Source organism: Xenopus tropicalis, chromosome 8, assembly GCF_000004195.4.
Source record: "Xenopus tropicalis strain Nigerian chromosome 8, UCB_Xtro_10.0, whole genome shotgun sequence".
NCBI lineage: Eukaryota > Metazoa > Chordata > Amphibia > Anura > Pipidae > Xenopus > Xenopus tropicalis.
The window spans coordinates 10,294,321-10,314,465 of NC_030684.2; the positions used below are offsets into that span (position 1 = coordinate 10,294,321).

At 44.3% G+C, this 20,145-nt stretch overlaps 1 protein-coding gene across 3 annotated transcripts; it reads left to right on the forward strand.

Moving 5' to 3' along the window:
* Positions 1 to 3,559: 3,559 nt before the first annotated feature.
* On the forward strand, positions 3,560 to 20,145 carry LOC116406760 (histo-blood group ABO system transferase-like). 3 transcript variants are annotated; one of them, XM_031891611.1, is made up of 7 exons: positions 3,563 to 3,623; positions 8,571 to 8,643; positions 8,867 to 8,932; positions 9,925 to 9,987; positions 14,019 to 14,054; positions 16,975 to 17,109; positions 18,810 to 20,145. In XM_031891611.1, exons 1-7 carry the CDS (start codon positions 3,608 to 3,610, stop codon positions 19,501 to 19,503), a joined length of 1,083 nt encoding a protein of 360 aa, XP_031747471.1. In that variant the 5' UTR covers positions 3,563 to 3,607; the 3' UTR covers positions 19,504 to 20,145. The 3 variants fall into 3 exon arrangements, with proteins under 3 accessions (XP_031747473.1, XP_031747472.1, XP_031747471.1); XM_031891613.1 differs by lacking the exon at positions 16,975 to 17,109 and having other exon boundaries at positions 3,560 to 3,623; XM_031891612.1 differs by lacking the exon at positions 9,925 to 9,987 and having other exon boundaries at positions 3,561 to 3,623.

Sequence of the window (20,145 nt, forward strand, 5' to 3'; positions counted from 1 at the left end):
TACCTGAACCTGCATATCATATTACTGAATACTGTTTGGATTAAATAAAGAAGTTCATTTGGTTAAGCCGCAACCTCCTGTCTCCTGGTCAATTCCTCTCCAGGCGGATCAACAACAACCTGGTAAGCACTCACCCAAGGGGCAGCAAGGTCCTGGGATTTGCTCAATTAGCACACACGCTCAAAGATACTTCTAGCCAACACTCACGGGTGTGCTACATAAATAAGGGCTGCGATAGGCTATTTGGTAGTCACATATGGACTGCTGGCCTACAGAAGGCTTTGCTTGGAGTAAAAGTGCACCTACTGAGGGCAGGGGGAGCAACATCAAACATGTTGCTCGCAAGCCCCTGTTTGGGGATCACTGGTATAGAAGAAGGCATCATATGGGTTCCCCCTCTTAGCCCATGGCTAGTCATATATAATACCATTATGGCTCTACAACGATAGAAGAAGCATCATACATGAGCACTGTGACCAAAAAACCTTTATACTGGCCCCATGTTCAGCCAGTGCATGATCTAGCCAAGATGGTGGCAGCCCATTGTTCTGTTTTCCCGCCGAAAGGGTTTTAAACAAAGAAGCTCCCAGAAGTCCCCTCCAGAGGAGCTGGGCATGTCCCTCCTAGGTTAAACCCCTCCCCTAATGATGCTGCAGGGGACCCTGCCAATTGGAGCTGCTAGGGTTGGGTTAAGCAGAAGCAGGGTCAGCCTCCTAACCAATCAATCCTAGGGGGTGTGGAAAAGAGAGGAGGTACCAGCAGCAGGGTAGAAAACCCAGAGGTTGTGGGTGGAGAAGGAGCTTTTTGTTGATCTGGGTGTAACCTCGCTACGGCAGGACACCCTCCCCTGCGGTTCCTTGGGATCCATCCTAGCTCAGGCAGGAAGATTCCCTCCAACTGGATTACCCTAACCCCTGTGGAAGGACTGTTTGCCCTGGAACCAAGGTAGTGCATTTTCTGTGGAACTACCCAAAAAAGGAACTTTGTTTATTCCCATTGGAACTGCCTGGGGAGGCTACCCAGGTAATTGTGACTGTCTGGGTGGGACACCTTTGTGTATTGGGGGTTGGGCTGGGAGACTCTGCCTTTGTTCCCTGGAGACTGTGCAGAGGGGGGTTGCCCTGAAGACTCCCTGTAGGAGGATTGATGCGATTGGGACTTGTGGACCTTCCATGCGTATTGCCCTTTCCCTGTTTATCTACGTTTGGTTGTAATAAACCCCTGTGAAACAACCCCTGTGGCACGTGTGGTATTTCCCTGATTGTGCTAGCGGCTCATACGTCATACGTTGTGTGACAAGCACCTTCTTGCATACCCTTCACTTGCACTGTGCTGTTGCTACTTGGCATCTAAAAACAAACCGTTACCTACTCCTATGTATTAAAGGGCAATTGCATCTGCTTTTAATCCCTACGAGTACGTAGCTATTGTTGCATGTTGACAGAACCTTGAAAATATCCACCTCCTATTTGATGTACTCTGAAACACTATAGAGAAACCTATGCCAACGCCCAGAAGCATATATATACACTTGGCATTCTGTTTATTTCCCGGATCAGTTTAAACATATTGACATAGTTCCTATTATGTCTTTTTTTTTTTTTTTTTTCATGACAGGGAGCAACAATGAAACCTAATCTGGGGGTATTATTTATCAAATAGCAGAAGCTTGGGAACAGTTTGATATTGGGGGGGGGGATATCAAAGCGCTCTGTTCTCTTGTATAAAATCATTTAGGGCAGGGGTCCTCAACCTTTTATACCCATGAGCAACATTTACATGGAAAAAGTGTTGGGGAGCAACACTAGCATGAAAAAGGTTTCTGGGAGTTGCAATAAGAGCTATAATTGGCTACTTAATAGCCCCTATGTGGACTGGCAGCCTATAGAAAGCTCTGTTTGGAATTATACTGGGTTATTATGCAACCAAAACTTGCCTCCTTACCAGAAATTCAAAAATAAGCACCTGCTTTGAGGCCACTGGGAGCAACATCCAAGGGGTTGGTGAGCAACATGTTCCCCCAGAGCTACTGGTTGGGGATCACTGATTTAGGGCATATTTATTAAGAGGTAAACATTGGAGTTCACCCTTGGATCTACATGGCCCTCTCTCTCTAAATTAGTTGATCCATTAGTAATGATCAACATCTACCACAAACTAGTTGTTTACTAGTCTAGTATAATGGTAGTATAGAAATTGAAACGTGTCATTTACACAAGTAGGTAAAGAATGGCATTTATCCAGGAAGCACTTTGGGAAGTGTCATAACCATGGTTTCATGGAATCCAGGCCCAACACCCAGACTGCATAGCAATCTTCTACCAAAGGCATCTCTTTGGACATGGGTGCGGTCACCTTTCCAGCATACTGTACCATTTGTTATCTCTCTCATATATGCCCCAACTAGGGCACCACTTCTTTCCACTTTTATGGTTTACACCGGAAGAGTTAATATGTCAACTCTTGCACTTGACTGCAAACCAGTCAGTGATTAAACTAAACCAAACTGGGGATGACTCGAGCCAAATCCTTGGGCACCAGAGTTAAAGGGATTCCGTCACGATTTTTATGGGGTACTTTTTATTTCTAAATGACACTGTTTACATAGCAGATAATTAACTCAACAAATGTATTTGTAGCTGTAATATTGGTGTGTAGGCGCCATCTCAGTGCCTTGTGCCTGAGTCTGAGCTTTCAGCCAGCGCTACACATTAGAACTGCTTTCAGCTAACCTATTGTTTCTCCTACTCCCATGTAACTGGAGGAGTCCCAAGCCGGACTTGGATTTCTTACTATTGAGTGCTATTCTGATACCTACTGGGAGCTGCTATCTTGCTCCCTTCCCATTGTTCGGCTGATTGGTTGCTGGGTGTGAGGTGGGGGGATATCACTCCCAGGCCCGGATTTGTGGAAAGGCCACAAAGGCCCAGGCCTAGGGCGGCACAAGTTTAGGGGAGGCATGCCGCCCCGCCGCAACAGAATTTTTTAATTTGGCTCCCATATGGAGCAGTCGGGACCTCTCCCCACTGCTCCGTATGGGAGTTTAAATGTGCAATTGCGCATGCGCATTGGTGACGCATGATCGCGCATGTGCACTCGGGGGGGACGGGGGCGCCCAGAAGTTAAATCCGGCCCTGATCACTCCAACTTGCAGCGCAGCAGTAAAGTGTGAGTGAAGTTTATCAGAGCACTGGTCTCATGGCTGAGGCACCCTGGGAAATGAAGAATATGGCTAGCGCCATGGGAAAAACAGATTCTGCTGGAGAAACTCTATTAATTGATAGGTTTTGGAAAAAACTTTTCCCATGACCGTATTGGTTTAAGTTACCCTCCCCAATAAAAAGCAGGACTTTGTGCTCCTAAAGAGTTTCACATGTAAAGCACTGGAAACCTGTGACAATGCAGCTGAATTATTTTCACTTTGCTAAGTCTTTTTTAAGAATACTTTTATCCGGAAGATATTGTGCTGTAGGGTAAGGGAGTTTCCCATTGCACCTATTCATTGTAATTGGGTGTGAACAATGTCTCAATAAGGGGCTGAACTTGAACAAATTACGTCTAATTGGATTTGTGTTCCCTATTAGTCTGCTTTCTACCATCTCCGACGATGTGGCCAGAAAAATGTAAGTAATGTCTTTATTATATAGGGGGGCTGTTAAAGTGATTGCCTAGAGGGGAACTGGGTTATTTCCAGAGGGGCCGGCAATGGGGTCAGTAATAACGTATATAAAGGTAAATCCTATTACAAAGGGAAGATTCGAGGTGCCTGTCATCCACAATTCATGTGTTAATGTTTATTTTTAATTTGTTATCGGTTCTGCCAAATCGACGTGTCCCTACTTGGAAAATGGCAGTCGCCAATGTGAAGCCAATAGTGCAACACATAAATCATGTATTATAGGAAGGGGCAGAAAATGTTCCTTCCCTTATTGGCAGCAGAACAGATGAAGAGCCGAATAACTAGAATCATTAGCTAAATTCATTTTATCCCTCTCTGAACGGGGACAGGATGGGTCCTTACTGTGGGATAATTGCAGGAAGGTTCTGGAACAATGCTTAATTTCTCCCCTGACAACTGGGACAGTAACCGAAAGCTGTAGGGATGTGATATACTGTGTGCTGAGTCGGAACTAAAAGGGTAGAGAAGAAAACCAGCATAGTAACATAGTACTATATATAACCTGCCTAACCGCTAGTTGATCCAGAGGAAGGCAAAAACCCCATCTGAAGCCTCTCTAATTTGCCCCAGAGGGGAAAAAATTCCTTCCTGACTCCAAGATGGCAATCAGACCAGTCCCTGGGGCAAATTGTACTGAGAGCTATCTCCCATACCCCTGTATTCCCTCACTTGTACTGAGAGCTATCCCCCCTACCCCTGTATTCCCTCACTTGTACTGAGAGCTATCTCCCCTACCCCTGTATTCCCTCACTTGTACTGAGAGCTATCTCCCATACCCCTGTATTCCCTCACTTGTACTGAGAGCTATCTCCCCTACCCCTGTATTCCCTCACTTGTACTGAGAGCTATCTCCCCTACCCCTGTATTCCCTCACTTGTACTGAGAGCTATCCCCCCTACCCCTGTATTCCCTCACTTGTACTGAGAGCTATCCCCCATACCCCTGTATTCCCTCACTTGTACTGAGAGCTATCCCCCCTACCCCTGTATTCCCTCACTTGTACTGAGAGCTATCTCCCCTACCCCTGTATTCCCTCACTTGTACTGAGAGCTATCGCCCCCTACCCCTGTATTCCCTCACTTGTACTGAGAGCTATCCCCCCTACCCCTGTATTCCCTCACTTGTACTGAGAGCTATCCCCCCTACCCCTGTATTCCCTCACTTGTACTGAGAGCTATCCCCCCTACCCCTGTATTCCCTCACTTGTACTGAGAGCTATCTCCCCTACCCCTGTATTCCCTCACTTGTACTGAGAGCTATCTCCCCTACCCCTGTATTCCCTCACTTGTACTGAGAGCTATCTCCCATAACCCTGTATTCCCTCACTTGTACTGAGAGCTATCCCCCCTACCCCTGTATTCCCTCACTTGTACTGAGAGCTATCTCCCCTACCCCTGTATTCCCTCACTTGTACTGAGAGCTATCTCCCATACCCCTGTATTCCCTCACTTGTACTGAGAGCTATCTCCCCTACCCCTGTATTCCCTCACTTGTACTGAGAGCTATCTCCCATAACCCTGTATTCCCTCACTTGTACTGAGAGCTATCCCCCCTACCCCTGTATTCCCTCACTTGTACTGAGAGCTATCTCCCCTACCCCTGTATTCCCTCACTTGTACTGAGAGCTATCTCCCACACCCCTGTATTCCCTCACTTGTACTGAGAGCTATCTCCCATACTCCTGTATTCCCTCACTTGTACTGAGAGCTATCTCCCCTACCCCTGTATTCCCTCACTTGTACTGAGAGCTATCTCCCCTACCCCTGTATTCCCTCACTTGTACTGAGAGCTATCTCCCATAACCCTGTATTCCCTCACTTGTACTGAGAGCTATCTCCCCTACCCCTGTATTCCCTCACTTGTACTGAGAGCTATCCCCCCTACCCCTGTATTCCCTCACTTGTACTGAGAGCTATCCCCCCTACCCCTGTATTCCCTCACTTGTACTGAGAGCTATCTCCCCTACCCCTGTATTCCCTCACTTGTACTGAGAGCTATCCCCCCTACCCCTGTATTCCCTCACTTGTACTGAGAGCTATCTCCCCTACCCCTGTATTCCCTCACTTGTACTGAGAGCTATCTCCCCTACCCCTGTATTCCCTCACTTGTACTGAGAGCTATCTCCCCTACCCCTGTATTCCCTCACTTGTACTGAGAGCTATCTCCCATACCCCTGTATTCCCTCACTTGTACTGAGAGCTATCCCCCATACCCCTGTATTCCCTCACTTGTACTGAGAGCTATCTCCCATACCCCTGTATTCCCTCACTTGTACTGAGAGCTATCTCCCCTACCCCTGTATTCCCTCACTTGTACTGAGAGCTATCTCCCCTACCCCTGTATTCCCTCACTTGTACTGAGAGCTATCTCCCCTACCCCTGTATTCCCTCACTTGTACTGAGAGCTATCTCCCCTACCCCTGTATTCCCTCACTTGTACTGAGAGCTATCTCCCCTACCCCTGTATTCCCTCACTTGTACTGAGAGCTATCTCCCCTACCCCTGTATTCCCTCACTTGTACTGAGAGCTATCTCCCATAACCCTGTATTCCCTCACTTGCTAAATACCCATCCAACCCCATAAAGTATATGATATTATTAATATAATCTGTAACACTGTACAGAAGGGTGTAGACATCAAACATATATGTAATATGGAAAATACAGGCGATACCATGGCCCTCGGCTGTCTGCCGGCACCGGAACGCTCAGTCTCCTGTGTGGGTAGGGAAGGAGTGAATATTCCAGTTTAACATCATGCTTATCTGTCCTAACAGAAATATGTAATAAAAACATACTATTTACGAGCCCATGACTTAACCTTTAGTGTGAGGTAGAGAATGATATTTTGAGACAATGTGCAATTGTTATTTATGGTTTTTGAGTTATTTTTTATTCAGCAGCTCTCCAGTTTCCAATTTTAGCCATCTGGTTGCTAGGGTCCAAATGACCCTAGCAACCATGCACCGTTTTGAATGAGGGCCTGAATAGAAAGAGGAGTAAAAAAAAAAGTAGCAATAACAACAAATTTGGACCTTTACAAAGCATTTTGTTTTTTTACATGGGGTCAGTGACCCCCCATTTGAAAGCCGAAGAGTCGGAAGAAGAAGGCAAATAATTGGAAAACTATAAAAATGAAAAATGAAAGCCAGTTGAAAAGTTGCTGAGAATCCTTTTGTAACATACTAAAAGTTAATTCAAAGTTGACCCACGTCTTTAAAAACCATCAAAAGGTCTTAACGAAGTCGCTTAGCATAATGAGAAAACAGATTTGGTCGGAGTTCCCCTTTAATGTGTTTACGCCTTATAAAGAAGGGCGGATTTTTACCATGCTTTGCAGTTTGTCTTTATTATTGATTTATTTTTTTATTGCTTTTGAAGTATTTGCCTTCCTCTTCTATAGCTTTCCAATGGGGGTCACTGACCCCGGCAACCCATAATCTATTGCTCTGTGAGGCTACAGTTTTATTGTTGTTGTTACTTTTTATTCCTTAACTTTCTATTCAGTTTCTCTCCTATTCATTTACCAATGTCTTATTCAAATCACTGCCTGGTTTCTAAGGCAAACACAACACTAGCAACTAGATAGCTCCTGAAATTCCAAGCTGGAAAGCTTCTGAACAAAATGCAAAATAACTGAAAAATCACAACAAAATTAAAAAAAAATGAAAACTAATTGCAAACTGTCCCAGAATTATTAATTAATGTCTGAAAGAACTAAATTTTCTTCCTATTTTGATAAATATCCCTTAAGGATTGGTAGTGAAGCCTCTAGCATTCATAAGCAGGTCTTGCTCACCCATGTGAGGGATAGGGCAAACAGTAGGAATGCCAGCAGGGGGAACCTCCCAGGACATCCTTTATATCAAGGCCAATTTTCTGGGAAATCATCAAGGGCAGCATAAGCCCTATAGAATTATACCATATAAGTGGTTTATAGAGGACTAGAGTTGTACTGATAAACTAAAAATCTATTCAGTTATTGGGGGGAAAAAAAGCTTTTAGTATGCTCAAGATCAGGACTGTCCAGTTGGAGGTCCACCTAGTATGCTCACCAATTAGAGATCCATCTAGAATGCTCTAGACCAGAACTGTCCAAGTGGAGGTCCATTTAGTATGCTCTAGACCAGGACTGTCCAACTGGAGGTCCATCTAGTATGCTCTAGACCAGGACTGTCCAACTAGAAGTCCATCTAGTATGCTCTAGACCAGGACTGTCCAACTGGAGGTCCATCTAGTAAGCTCACCAAGGCTGTCCAACTGGAGGTCCATTAGTATGCCCTAGACCAGGACTGTCCAACTGGAGGTCCATCTAGTATGCTCTAGACCAGGACTGTCCAACTGGAGGTCCATCTAGTATGCTCACCAAGGCTGTCTAACTGGAGGTCCATTAGTATGCCCTAGACCAGGATTGTCCAACTGAAGGTCCATCTAGTATGCTTACCAAGGCTGTATAACTGGAGGTCCATTAGTATGCTCTAGGCCAGGACTATCCAACTGGAAGTCCATCTAGTATGTTCTAGCCTAGACCAAGGCTGTCCAACTGGAAGTCCACAGGCTGGCCATCCAATACATCTGGATCAGAGGTACAGCCAAGCACACAACCTGCACACAAATTGCTGGAGGTCCAATTTATCAGCCTAAACCTGCCTGGCCGATGGATATCCCACAGGTCCCAAAGCTTTGAGGCTGGACCACTCGACACTACTTACTAGGCCTTGGCAGATGTTGAGAGAGTAAAAGTTGAGAGGGATGCAAATCCAATAAATAAAATAAAGTGGAAAGTACAGTAAATAAAAGCACATGGAAACCTAGATCAAACCCAAGCACAAATGAACCATTAGTTGTAAGGAAAACTTATGTTTTTTGTACTTATGTTTTTTGCGTTGCAGGCCAGTTCAGCTTTGGGAAGAAAACCCTGTATTTTTCCAGTCTTGCTGTTGCAGCGCTTGTTGTGTTGGGCTGGTGAGTCAGAAACCCAATTGCGATGCTTTGTTTATATGAAATTGAGATTTTGTTAACAAGACAATGGTGCCACATGATGCCCAGATGCATAAAAATCAGCGTTGGGCTTACCTTGTGGGTTTCTAGTTGTACCACTCTTGCTTCTAGACAGAAATGTATTGCTCTGCCTTATATAGTCCATTTTGGACAAAACAAATAATTTTCAACCCCTTAACCAAAACAGGTACAGCTACTTCCCAGAAACCTCCTCTTATTGGCATTCTCGCTACATCTTTTCCTGCAAAGCAAAGTAAGTAACTTATCAAATATCTTTTTAATCTGCTAACTGATTGTGGGTTGTCGGGTTGTAGGTAATAGTCTTTGTAAAATCATTTGTAGTCTATCAACCTCATTAAGAAGCAGGAGGAAAGGTACAAGTTGGGTGCAAAGTGACCTGTTTTGGACTTTGCCCATAATGTGTCCTACAGTGCAATTCCTTGTATTCCTATAATGGCAGTGGTGGGCTAGATCTCCTAGGGCCCATTGGAGAACCTGCTGCCTTTAGCCCACATTTCATAACAACAATATATTTATATATTACCTGATTGTGTAGGTTTTTATATAGGTTTACTATGAAAGTTGGGTGGAAATAGGCCTAGCCTGGGGTCCATCAAGGCCTGGGCTTGCCGGGGGTCCTCTGGTAGACCAGTCTGACCCTGTATGAAGAAGTCACATTCACAAGCAATTAGATCTTTGTGTAGGTCAGGTTTAGGGCTGTGTAAGAGCTATTATGAAGCTAAACTCATCCTGGTTAAAGTGAGAGACTCTTTTGGAAGCCTTGGACAGCCTTGATCCTAAAACTTGATCAAACCATGAAGAAGACCTATAAAGAAAGTAGAGTTAAGGTGAGTGTAGGTTGTCCTATGCACTCTAGGAGGGCTATATATAGAGCCCAACATGGTGTAAAAGAGCGGATAGTGTTCCAGAGGTTAACCACTTGAAGAAGAGACCTGAATATTAGGTAAGGGCTAGAGAATAGGTCCCCTAACTCTTGCAGAGACATTTCTGGATGAACAGTGTGTTGAGTCCTTTCTTAAACTTCCCAAGCAGTAGAGAAGATATAGCTCTGGTTATAATTTTGAAGGAATTTTTCTTCAAAGTAGTATTAAGCACAATATGTACAGTACTGATGAGCCTGACATGGGAGTTTTAGTTTAAATTGTTCATCAGGATAGAATAGTGTGTGTGATACTCCTTGTATTGCCAATCATATTAACACGTTACATTCCATTTCCTCTTTAGCTCAGAGGGATCCGATTACTTCAGCTCAAGTCCAGACAATGTCAATGTGATCCACCTTAAAAGGTTGATACTCTAAAGTTCAATGAATTTGTTGGTCTCATTTATCATGAGTATGGGGCTTAAGTGCACTAGGGGTAGGTGGTTGTTCATCTTAAAAATGTTTATTGGGGCAGTAGTTGTAAAACCTTCCTAGCCCCCTTCAAGGTCCAACAGTTGGCCTACTGCTGCAAATACACATTAACACCAAATCACACCCTAAATGACCATTAACTTGGGTTCTCAGGCTTATCTTGGAGAGAAAATGACCATTCTCCTTAGTTCTAACCATAACTGACCTTCAGGCTGAGCCCCCATCCCTCTGCCCACTACTACAGGTCCCACCCCTGCAGGGCCAACTCCACAGTTTGGGAACCACTGCAGTAGAGCTTTTTCTTGCAGAAAGGAGCCTATACCAGTGGAAGAAGGTTTCCATTCAATGGAAGGTCTCAGAGAAGCCACCTTGTGAATGAGCAAGTAACGAGAAGAAGCAGCATTTACGCTGTAGTTTTACAAGAAATGGAACAAGTGGGCATCACACAGTATCCATCCAGCCAGTGGGGCCACTCGATCAGATAAGAATTGTCACTGTATAGACACCTGGCAAAAGTACCCAAGTGCTCCACAAGCCTCATCTGGTCATGTGCTTCACACCATAGGGACTACCTAACGGCAAATTAGTCACTGTAGCCAAACCACATGCAATCCAGTCATTTAGTATATGAACTAGGTCAGTGCAGTCAAACGTCTGTGGTGCAGAGGGCCGGAAGTTCTCTAGCATACATAGTGTAGGGCCGCTAATGGAAGCCAGTTTTGACCACTCCCCCCTTTAAACCGCACCACTTCAAACCACACCCATGTTATCACAATAGTGGTAGCACAGCAAAAACCCAAATGCTTGGTCCTCACTGCGGGGATATCAACCATCATTCATATGTGAAAGAATTATATTATGTAATATTAAGACACACCCTTAAATCCATATGCCTCCCCCTTCTCTGTGGGTAGCACAGCAACCCCCAGGTCATAATTACACACCTTAGGGATCATTTAATGGCTATTTCCAACTGCTAAAAAAACTCCCACAACAAACCCCTGCCAGGTTCACCTCCCAGAGGCAGCATAGGGCAGGCAGAGTATGGCACACACAGGCAGCATAGGCCAGGCACAGTATGGCATACACAGGCAGCATAGGGCAGGCACAGTATGGCATACACAGGCAGCATAGGGCAGGCAGAGTATGGCACACACAGGCAGGGTAGGGCAGGCAGAGTATGGCACACACAGGCAGCATAGGGCAGGCAGAGTATGGCACACACAGGCAGCATAGGGCAGGCAGAGTATGGCACACACAGGCAGCATAGGGCAGGCAGAGTATGGCACACACAGGCAGGGTAGGGCAGGCAGAGTATGGCACACACAGGCAGCATAGGGCAGGCAGTACATATAATGACACAATGCTGGCACTGCTCCTACAGTCTGAGGTGTGGACAATGTGGAACAACACAGGGGATTACATGTTTAAACAATACAGGGGGATTACAGCCTGAATCCGAGGTGTGAACCATGCAGGGGCAGTTTATCTCAGTACTGATACCATTTAAAGCTTATACAAAGTTAAACCATCAAAGCAACCAGACAGGTGGGGGGCCACACAGAGGGAGATCGCCAGTTGGACAGCACTGGTCTAGGTAATTAACCAGCTCACCTGAGGCCACCATTACTTGGCCTTTTAAATAGTGTACTAATTACTGAACTAGTTAATAAGTAATAGATCTTTTGTTTACCTTATACAAGGTAAAATATAAGAGCATAATTGGCTTAAGGCAGAGGAACTCACAATGTGGGAATGCAATAAGTGAGCAGGTCAGTGGGTGGCAGGTCCAGTTGTGGATAAAATTGGTGGAAAGAAGATACAAATGTCCCAGTCAACCCAATTAGACCCTTGTAGGTCTCTAGTTCCCATAAAAGCATCATTCCATTGATCTCCAGGATACAGGAGACCCCAGCTGAAAAAATAATATTGATTTCCATGGTTTTTTTTTCTTGAAATCTGTAAAACCTGCCAAACTTCCAGCTGATCCAGAGGAAGCTAAATCTCCATCTGAAACCTCTCCAATTGGTCTCAAAGGGGAAATAAAACTCTTTTTTGACTCCAAGAAGCCAATTGAGCCAGTCCCTGGATCAGCTTGGTGCTAAGAGTTCAGTTCAGCATCTTGGTATTTTCTTCCTTGATAAAAAGCCACCCAACAACTTCTTGAAGTTACTGTATGTATCGGCCAGTACAACTGATTCAAGGAGAGAGTTCCACAACTTCACATTTCTCACTGTAACAAACCCTCCTTTCTTCTAATTTGAATGGATGCCCAAGTGTCTTTTAATAGAACATAAATTTGGCTCTACAGTAACATCCAGCAGCTACAGGAACAGTAACATCAAAATGAATGCGTTTTAAACTAATTAAAATATAATGTACTGTTGCCCAGCACTGGTAAAACAGGTATGTTTGGTTCAGGAACACTACTATAGTTTATATAAATAAGCTGCTGTGTAGCCCCGGGGGCAGCCATTCCTGCACTGGTACAGCTGGGGTGTTTGCTACAGAAACCCTACTATAGTTTATATAAATACCCCGCTGTGTAGCCCCGGGGGCAGCCATTCCTGCACTGGTACAGCTGGGGTGTTTGCTACAGAAACCCTACTATAGTTTATATAAATACCCCGCTGTGTAGCCCCGGGGGCAGCCATTCCTGCACTGGTACAGCTGGGGTGTTTGCTACAGAAACCCTACTATAGTTTATATAAATACCCCGCTGTGTAGCCCCGGGGGCAGCCATTCCTGCACCGGTACAGCTGGGGTGTTTGCTACAGAAACCCTACTATAGTTTATATAAATACCCTGCTGTGTAGCCCCGGGGGCAGCCATTCCTGCACCGGTACAGCTGGGGTGTTTGCTACAGAAACCCTACTATAGTTTATATAAATACCCTGCTGTGTAGCCCCGGGGGCAGCCGTTCCTGCACTGGTACAGCTGGGGTGTTTGCTACAGAAACCCTACTATAGTTTATATAAATACCCCCGCTGTGTAGCCCCGGGGGCAGCCATTCCTGCACTGGTACAGCTGGGGTGTTTGCTACAGAAACCCTACTATAGTTTATATAAATACCCCGCTGTGTAGCCCCGGGGGCAGCCATTCCTGCACTGGTACAGCTGGGGTGTTTGCTACAGAAACCCTACTATAGTTTATATAAATACCCCGCTGTGTAGCCCCGGGGGCAGCCATTCCTGCACCGGTACAGCTGGGGTGTTTGCTACAGAAACCCTACTATAGTTTATATAAATACCCCGCTGTGTAGCCCCGGGGGCAGCCATTCCTGCACCGGTACAGCTGGGGTGTTTGCTACAGAAACCCTACTATAGTTTATATAAATACCCCGCTGTGTAGCCCCGGGGCAGCCATTCCTGCACTGGTACAGCTGGGGTGTTTGCTACAGAAACCCTACTATAGTTTATATAAATACCCCGCTGTGTAGCCCCGGGGGCAGCAATTCAAGCTGGAAAAAAAGGACAAAAGGCACAGGTTACATAGCAGATAACAGATAAACTCTGTAAAATGATGTTTAATCTGATATCTACAATGTAATCTGTGGCTTTTCTCCTTTTTTTAAGCCTGAACGGCTGCCCCCGGGGCTACACAGCGGGGTATTTATATAAACTATAGTAGGGTTTCTGTAGCAAACACCCCAGCTGTACCAGTGCAGGAATGGCTGCCCCCGGGGCTACACAGCGGGGTATTTATATAAACTATAGTAGTCTTCCTGAAGAAAACAACACTGGCCAATAGTACATTATAAGTTAAAATCTTTTGATGCATTTTTCATTTTTTTGTTGTTACTGTTCCTTTAAGAAAGGGACTATGTTAGGGCCAATTGGGTAAAGATTTTGGTGAATGCACAATAGATACACTGTCTGATAATGGGAGAAAGGAAACTTACAAAGGGGATAAAATCACTAGTTTGAATGCTCAAACTTCATCTGTTTTCTCTCTACATTTGCAGAATGGTGTATCCGAAGCCTGAAACCTTAAAGCCTCCGTAAGTTAGAATTTTAGTTCCAAATATTTAAACTGATGTGTCTAAAGGAATATGTATGCGAGTATCAGGGCCAGAACTAGGGGTGGGCAGATAAAGCATATGCCTAGGTGCAAAGGTGATGGGGCGCTAGGCACGTGCCTCCTCTGTTGCCTTCTCCATGTCTGGTTCCTTGTCCTCCCATTGCCCATGCATCTGATTCCAACGGCACCACTGTCGGCCAACACAATGGGAGCTCTCTTTGGCTCATATGGGGGGGTGGCTAACTGGCTTGGTCCTGGGGTGTCCTGCTGGCAAGGCCCAGTACACGTGGCATGGCTACCTTTTTTTTTTCCAAAACCCATTAGTTAATAACTAACTATGTAACTAACTATGTAAGGGAGCAAGATAGCAGCTCCCAGTAGGTATCAGAATAGCACTCAATAGTAAGAAATCCAAGTCCGGCTTGGGACTCCTCCAGTTACATGGGAGTAGGAGAAACAATAGGTTAGCTGAAAGCAGTTCTAATGTGTAGCGCTGGCTGTAAGCTCAGACTCAGGCACACTTTACTGCTGCGCTGCAAGTTGGAGTGATATCCCCCCTCACCCCTAGCAGCCGATCAGCAGAACAATGGGAAGGGAGCAAGATAGCAGCTCCCAGTAGGTATCAGAATAGCACTCAATAGTAAGAAATCCAAGTCCGGCTTGGGACTCCTCCAGTTACATGGGAGTAGGAGAAACAATAGGTTAGCTGAAAGCAGTTCTAATGTGTAGCGCTGGCTGAAAGCTCAGACTCAGGCACAAGGCACTGAGATGGCGCCTACACACCAATATTACAGCTACAAATTTGTTGGTTAATGAATAAAATGTTAAATGGCAGAGGGAATTATTTGCTGTGTAACATTGTTATTTAGAAATTGAAAGTGCCCCATTAATATCATGACAGTGTCCATTTAAGCCGTTAGCCCAGACAATCAGAATGGCAGGAAGTGAAGAGGAACTATGGATTCCCTTTCCTTCTTTATTAGATGAAGTGCCAAGCTCTGGACCCTGGCCGGGGCACTGAAATGTTCTCAAAGTGCTACATTTTGGGGATACGGCAACATGACAATACAAACCTGGCTGCTTGTGAAGCACTTTGGGCTGTGAGGTTGCTCTCGGCTCCCATAGGGAATAAAGAGCAGCAGCTTGACTTTCTGTCCACCTTAGGCACCATGGCTAACTGTGGAGAATGAGTTCAGGCTGTCATACCCCCAAGCAACTGTTATTGAATTACCCAGTACATCTAAGCATAGTTAAAAAAAGAAAAAAAAAATATATATATATATATATAGATTATAAGTAGTGATGGGCGAAATGTTTTGCCAGGTATGGATTCGTGTAAAAATTCGCCGCACGTCCAAAAATTGTCGCCGGCGTCAAAAAAGAATGGTCGCGGGCGACGAAATAATAGCCGTGGGCGACGAAATAATAGCCGCGCGGCGAAACAATAGCCACAGGCGACGAAACAATAGCCGCGGGTGACGAAACAATAGCCGCGTGACAAAATAATAGCCACGGGCGCCAATTTTTTTTTGTCGCACGACATTTTCCCATTTCGCGAATTTTTCGCCATTTCGCGGATCTTTTGAAAGATTCGCAAATTTTTCGGCGAAACGGAACAGATTCGCTCATCACTAATTATAAGCTCTTTGGAACAGGGATCTCATTCCAATCTGTGAACTTCCTGTGGGGCCACTTTGTTACGCCATTGATTTTGCCCCTCTTAAAGGGGCGGTTGACCTTTAGGTTATTCTTTAGTATAATATAGAAAGCCCAATTCTAAGTAACTTTTCAGTTGGTCTCCATTATTTTTTTTTTTATAGTTTTTGAATCATTTTTCCTTCTTCAAACTCTTTGCAGCTTTTAAGTGGGGGTCTCTGAACCCGGCAGCCAAAACTCGATTGCTCTGCAAGGCTACAGTTATATCGTTATTGTTACCTTTTACAGTTTTTTTTTTTCTTTTCAGGTCCCCTCTTATTCATATATCAGTCTCTTTCAACCCACCCCCTGGTTGCTAAGGTAATTTGGACCTTAGCAACCAGATAGCTGCCAAACTATTAATTGAAGAGCTGCTGAACAAAATGTTAAATAACTAATAACCATACTACAAATAATAAAAAGTGAAGACCAACTGCAAATTGTCTCAGAATATTACTCTCTACATCAGGGATCCCCAACCTTTTATACCCATGAGCCACATTTAAGTGGAAAAAACGTTGGGGAGCAACACAAGCATGAAAAAGGTTCCTGGAGGTGATAGTAAGAGCTATAATTGGCTACTTAATAGCCCCTATGTGGACTGTCAGCGTACAGAAGGCTCCGTTTGGCATTATACTTGGTTTTTATGCAACCAAAAACTGCCCACTTATCAGAAATTCAAAAATGAGCACCTACTTTGAGGCCATGGGGAGCAACACCCAAGGGGTTGGGGAGCAACATGTTGCTCACGAGCCACTGGTTGGGGATCACTGCTCTACATCATAGTAAAAGTTAACTCAAAGCTTTGACTGAGAATACTCATTTGAAACAGCTTTTGGTTTGGTTTTAACTTTACATTCTTAGCTTTGCCAATTGCTACCAATGGAAAATTAAACTGGATGCAATGGCGCCAACCCCGCTGCGGGACTCTGCTTTATGGGAACAGAGGGCAAACAGGGCTGTTTTGGGGGGAGTGTAGTAACGAGGTTCTGCAGGAAGGGGGCAGTGGCTGAGGGAGAAAGCTTAGTTAGAAATCTACAGAGGATACTTTGGTACCAATAAAGAAAAAAATACCATACGCCAACCAGTGCAATGCTCTTATGCCACCTACTGTTCGTGTATTGGTACTGCAGGAGATTAACTCAGCGGGGAATAAAAAAAAAGAAACAAGATAATAACATTAATATCTACATATTCCTTTCCAGGAGAACTAATGTACTGTCCGTATCCCCCTGGCTGGCCCCAATAGTGTGGGAAGGCAACTTCAACATTGATATACTAAATGAACTGTTCCGCCAGGAAAATGTTCGAATTGGCCTTACAGTGTTTGCCATTAAAAAGTAAGTTATGGTTGGTCACAGTGGGACTTTGGGATTTGTCGGCTTGGGAAGGTTGGTGGCTGGAGGTCAATTGGCCACAGAGTCATGGGATATAGGAATCTGGAATACTGCTCCCCAGTCTCGTCCTTCCTTTCACCCATTGGTGCACATCCAGTGGTACTGGACCCCTTTTGTACCGTGTTCCTGCATCAACCTTGGAAGTGTATAGATTCCCTGTATTTCCCATCGTAGAAAGCCCGGGGCCCCAAAAGGTTGGTACTAGCAGTCTACAGGCATCCTTACGCTACAGTCCATAACACTTGGGCAGGTAGATTCAATACCTGGATGTTCCGTTGATGCTGGTACCCTTATTTCATTCCTATATCCACTCATTATATACAGCTTGGTCATTCCCCTATGGGACCAAACTGTAAATGATATCCTTATAAACGGTGCTTAGTGATGTAATCCGTTATAATCAGAGCTTAGTGGTGTCATTTCTGTCACATGACTCACTAAAACTTAAATAAAGTACCCCCTGTTGTAAAATATGAGGATATTAGAAGTCACCTCGGAGTCCCATGACCTGTACAGTATAACCGCACTTGGCCTTTGGCTTCATGCTTTATATGGTCATGGAACTCCTCGGGGACTTATAATATCCCTATATGTTACAATAGGGGGTACTTTATTCACTATATATTATAAGGAACTCCTCGGGGACTTATAATATCCCTATATATTACAATAGGGGGTACTTTATTCACTATATATTATAAGGAACTCCTCGGGGGCTTATAATATCCCTATATATTACAATAGGGGGTACTTTATTCACTATATATTATAAGGAACTCCTCGGGGACTTATAATATCCCTATATATTACAATAGGGGGTACTTTATTCACTATATATTATAAGGAACTCCTCGGGGGCTTATAATATCCCTATATATTACAATAGGGGGTACTTTATTCACTTTATATTATAAGGAACTCCTCGGGGGCTTATAATATCCCTATATGTTACAATAGGGGGTACTTTATTCACTATATATTATAAGGAACTCCTCGGGGGCTTATAATATCCCTATATATTACAATAGGGGGTACTTTATTCACTATATATTATAAGGAACTCCTCGGGGGCTTATAATATCCCTATATATTACAATAGGGGGTACTTTATTCACTATATATTATAAGGAACTCCTCGGGGGCTTATAATATCCCTATATGTTACAATAGGGGGTACTTTATTCACTATATATTATAAGGAACTCCTCGGGGACTTATAATATCCCTATATGTTACAATAGGGGGTACTTTATTCACTATATATTATAAGGAACTCCTCGGGGACTTATAATATCCCTATATGTTACAATAGGGGGTACTTTATTCACTATATATTATAAGGAACTCCTCGGGGACTTATAATATCCCTATATGTTACAATAGGGGGTACTTTATTCACTATATATTATAAGGAACTCCTCGGGGACTTATAATATCCCTATATATTACAATAGGGGGTACTTTATTCACTATATATTATAAGGAACTCCTCGGGGACTTATAATATCCCTATATATTACAATAGTGGGTACTTTATTCACTATATAATACAAAAAAAAGCCACTAATAACCTATAACTTGTATCCCTGTACCTGATGCTTAGTTCCACCCCATCTAATAACAAACCTTTCTTTGTTTCACAGATACATAAGGTTTCTCAAAACGTTCATTGAAACGGCCGAGAAGTTCTTCATGGTGGGATACCCTGTCAACTACTACATCTTCACTGATCTAGTCGGCAACGTAACTAATTTTAACATGACGGTTGGCCCGAGAAAGCAACTTATCTTCCTTGAGGTCCCCAGTTACAAGCGGTGGCAGGACGTCACCATGAGACGCATGCAGATGATTCGCGACTTCACTAAGCAGCGTTTTGCCTCCGAGGTGGACTACTTGGTGTGCGTGGATGTGGACATGAGATTCCAAGACCACGTTGGCGTAGAGATCCTCAGTGATGTGTTTGGGACTTTACACCCGGCGTTCTTTGTTAAAGGGAGGGACAAATTTACATTTGAACGAAGGCCGGAGTCTCAAGCCTACATCCCTGAAGATGAAGGAGACTTTTATTATGCGGGGGGTTATTTTGGAGGAAAAGTAGAAGAGGTCTACAAGCTGACCAACCACTGCCATCATGCTATGCTCACCGACAAAGCAAATAACATTGAAGCGATCTGGCACGATGAGAGTTACTTGAACAATTACTTTCTATATTACAAAAAGCCTACTAAGATCCTCTCTCCGGAGTATCTGTGGAACGAGAGGGATGGGACCGCATTCTACCTGAGAAAGAGAAGGCTCATTTCACTTCATAAAAATGCAGATGAAGTCCGGAACTAACTTTTATAACTATAATAATGTGATTTAGGTACCTTTGTCACCCTGCACTACCCTGTCAGATTTGCAGATCAAGGGGTCAGACTGGGCTGCCAGGGCACCGGGAAAAAACCAGGTGGGCCCAGACCTGATTCCCACAGGGTACTCCCTCCAGTCACCGGTCTCCCTTCCCTGACGTGCTGAAGGTACTTTTACAACAGCCCCAGAGGGCCCTGCACCCCCCAGTCCAACCCTGATTATATAACATCCAGGCCCAGACTCAGGGATTCAAAATAGGTTCTGCCATTTCAAGTACACAGAGGTCCAATATTATTGAGGAAAATATTATTAATTGTGCTTTCATTGAGTTTTGGGGGCAAAACTGTGGCACAGGAACCCATGATCCTCTGGGGTCATTACTGTAAGTACGGTATAATTATACTTATGGTTTCAGTACTTCATTTTGTATTTTTTGAAAATGTTTCCTTCCTCCCCTACCGCTTCCTGGCCTACAGCAAATGCTCCCTCGGCTGTTTGGGTCACTGACCCTGAGGAAGGGAGGTGGGGGCCGGCCAAAATGTTGTGCCTGCCGGGACTATTTCTATAGTGGGCACTTGTTTAAAATGACATTCTTATTACCCATAAGGTAATTGTTATTAACATTTA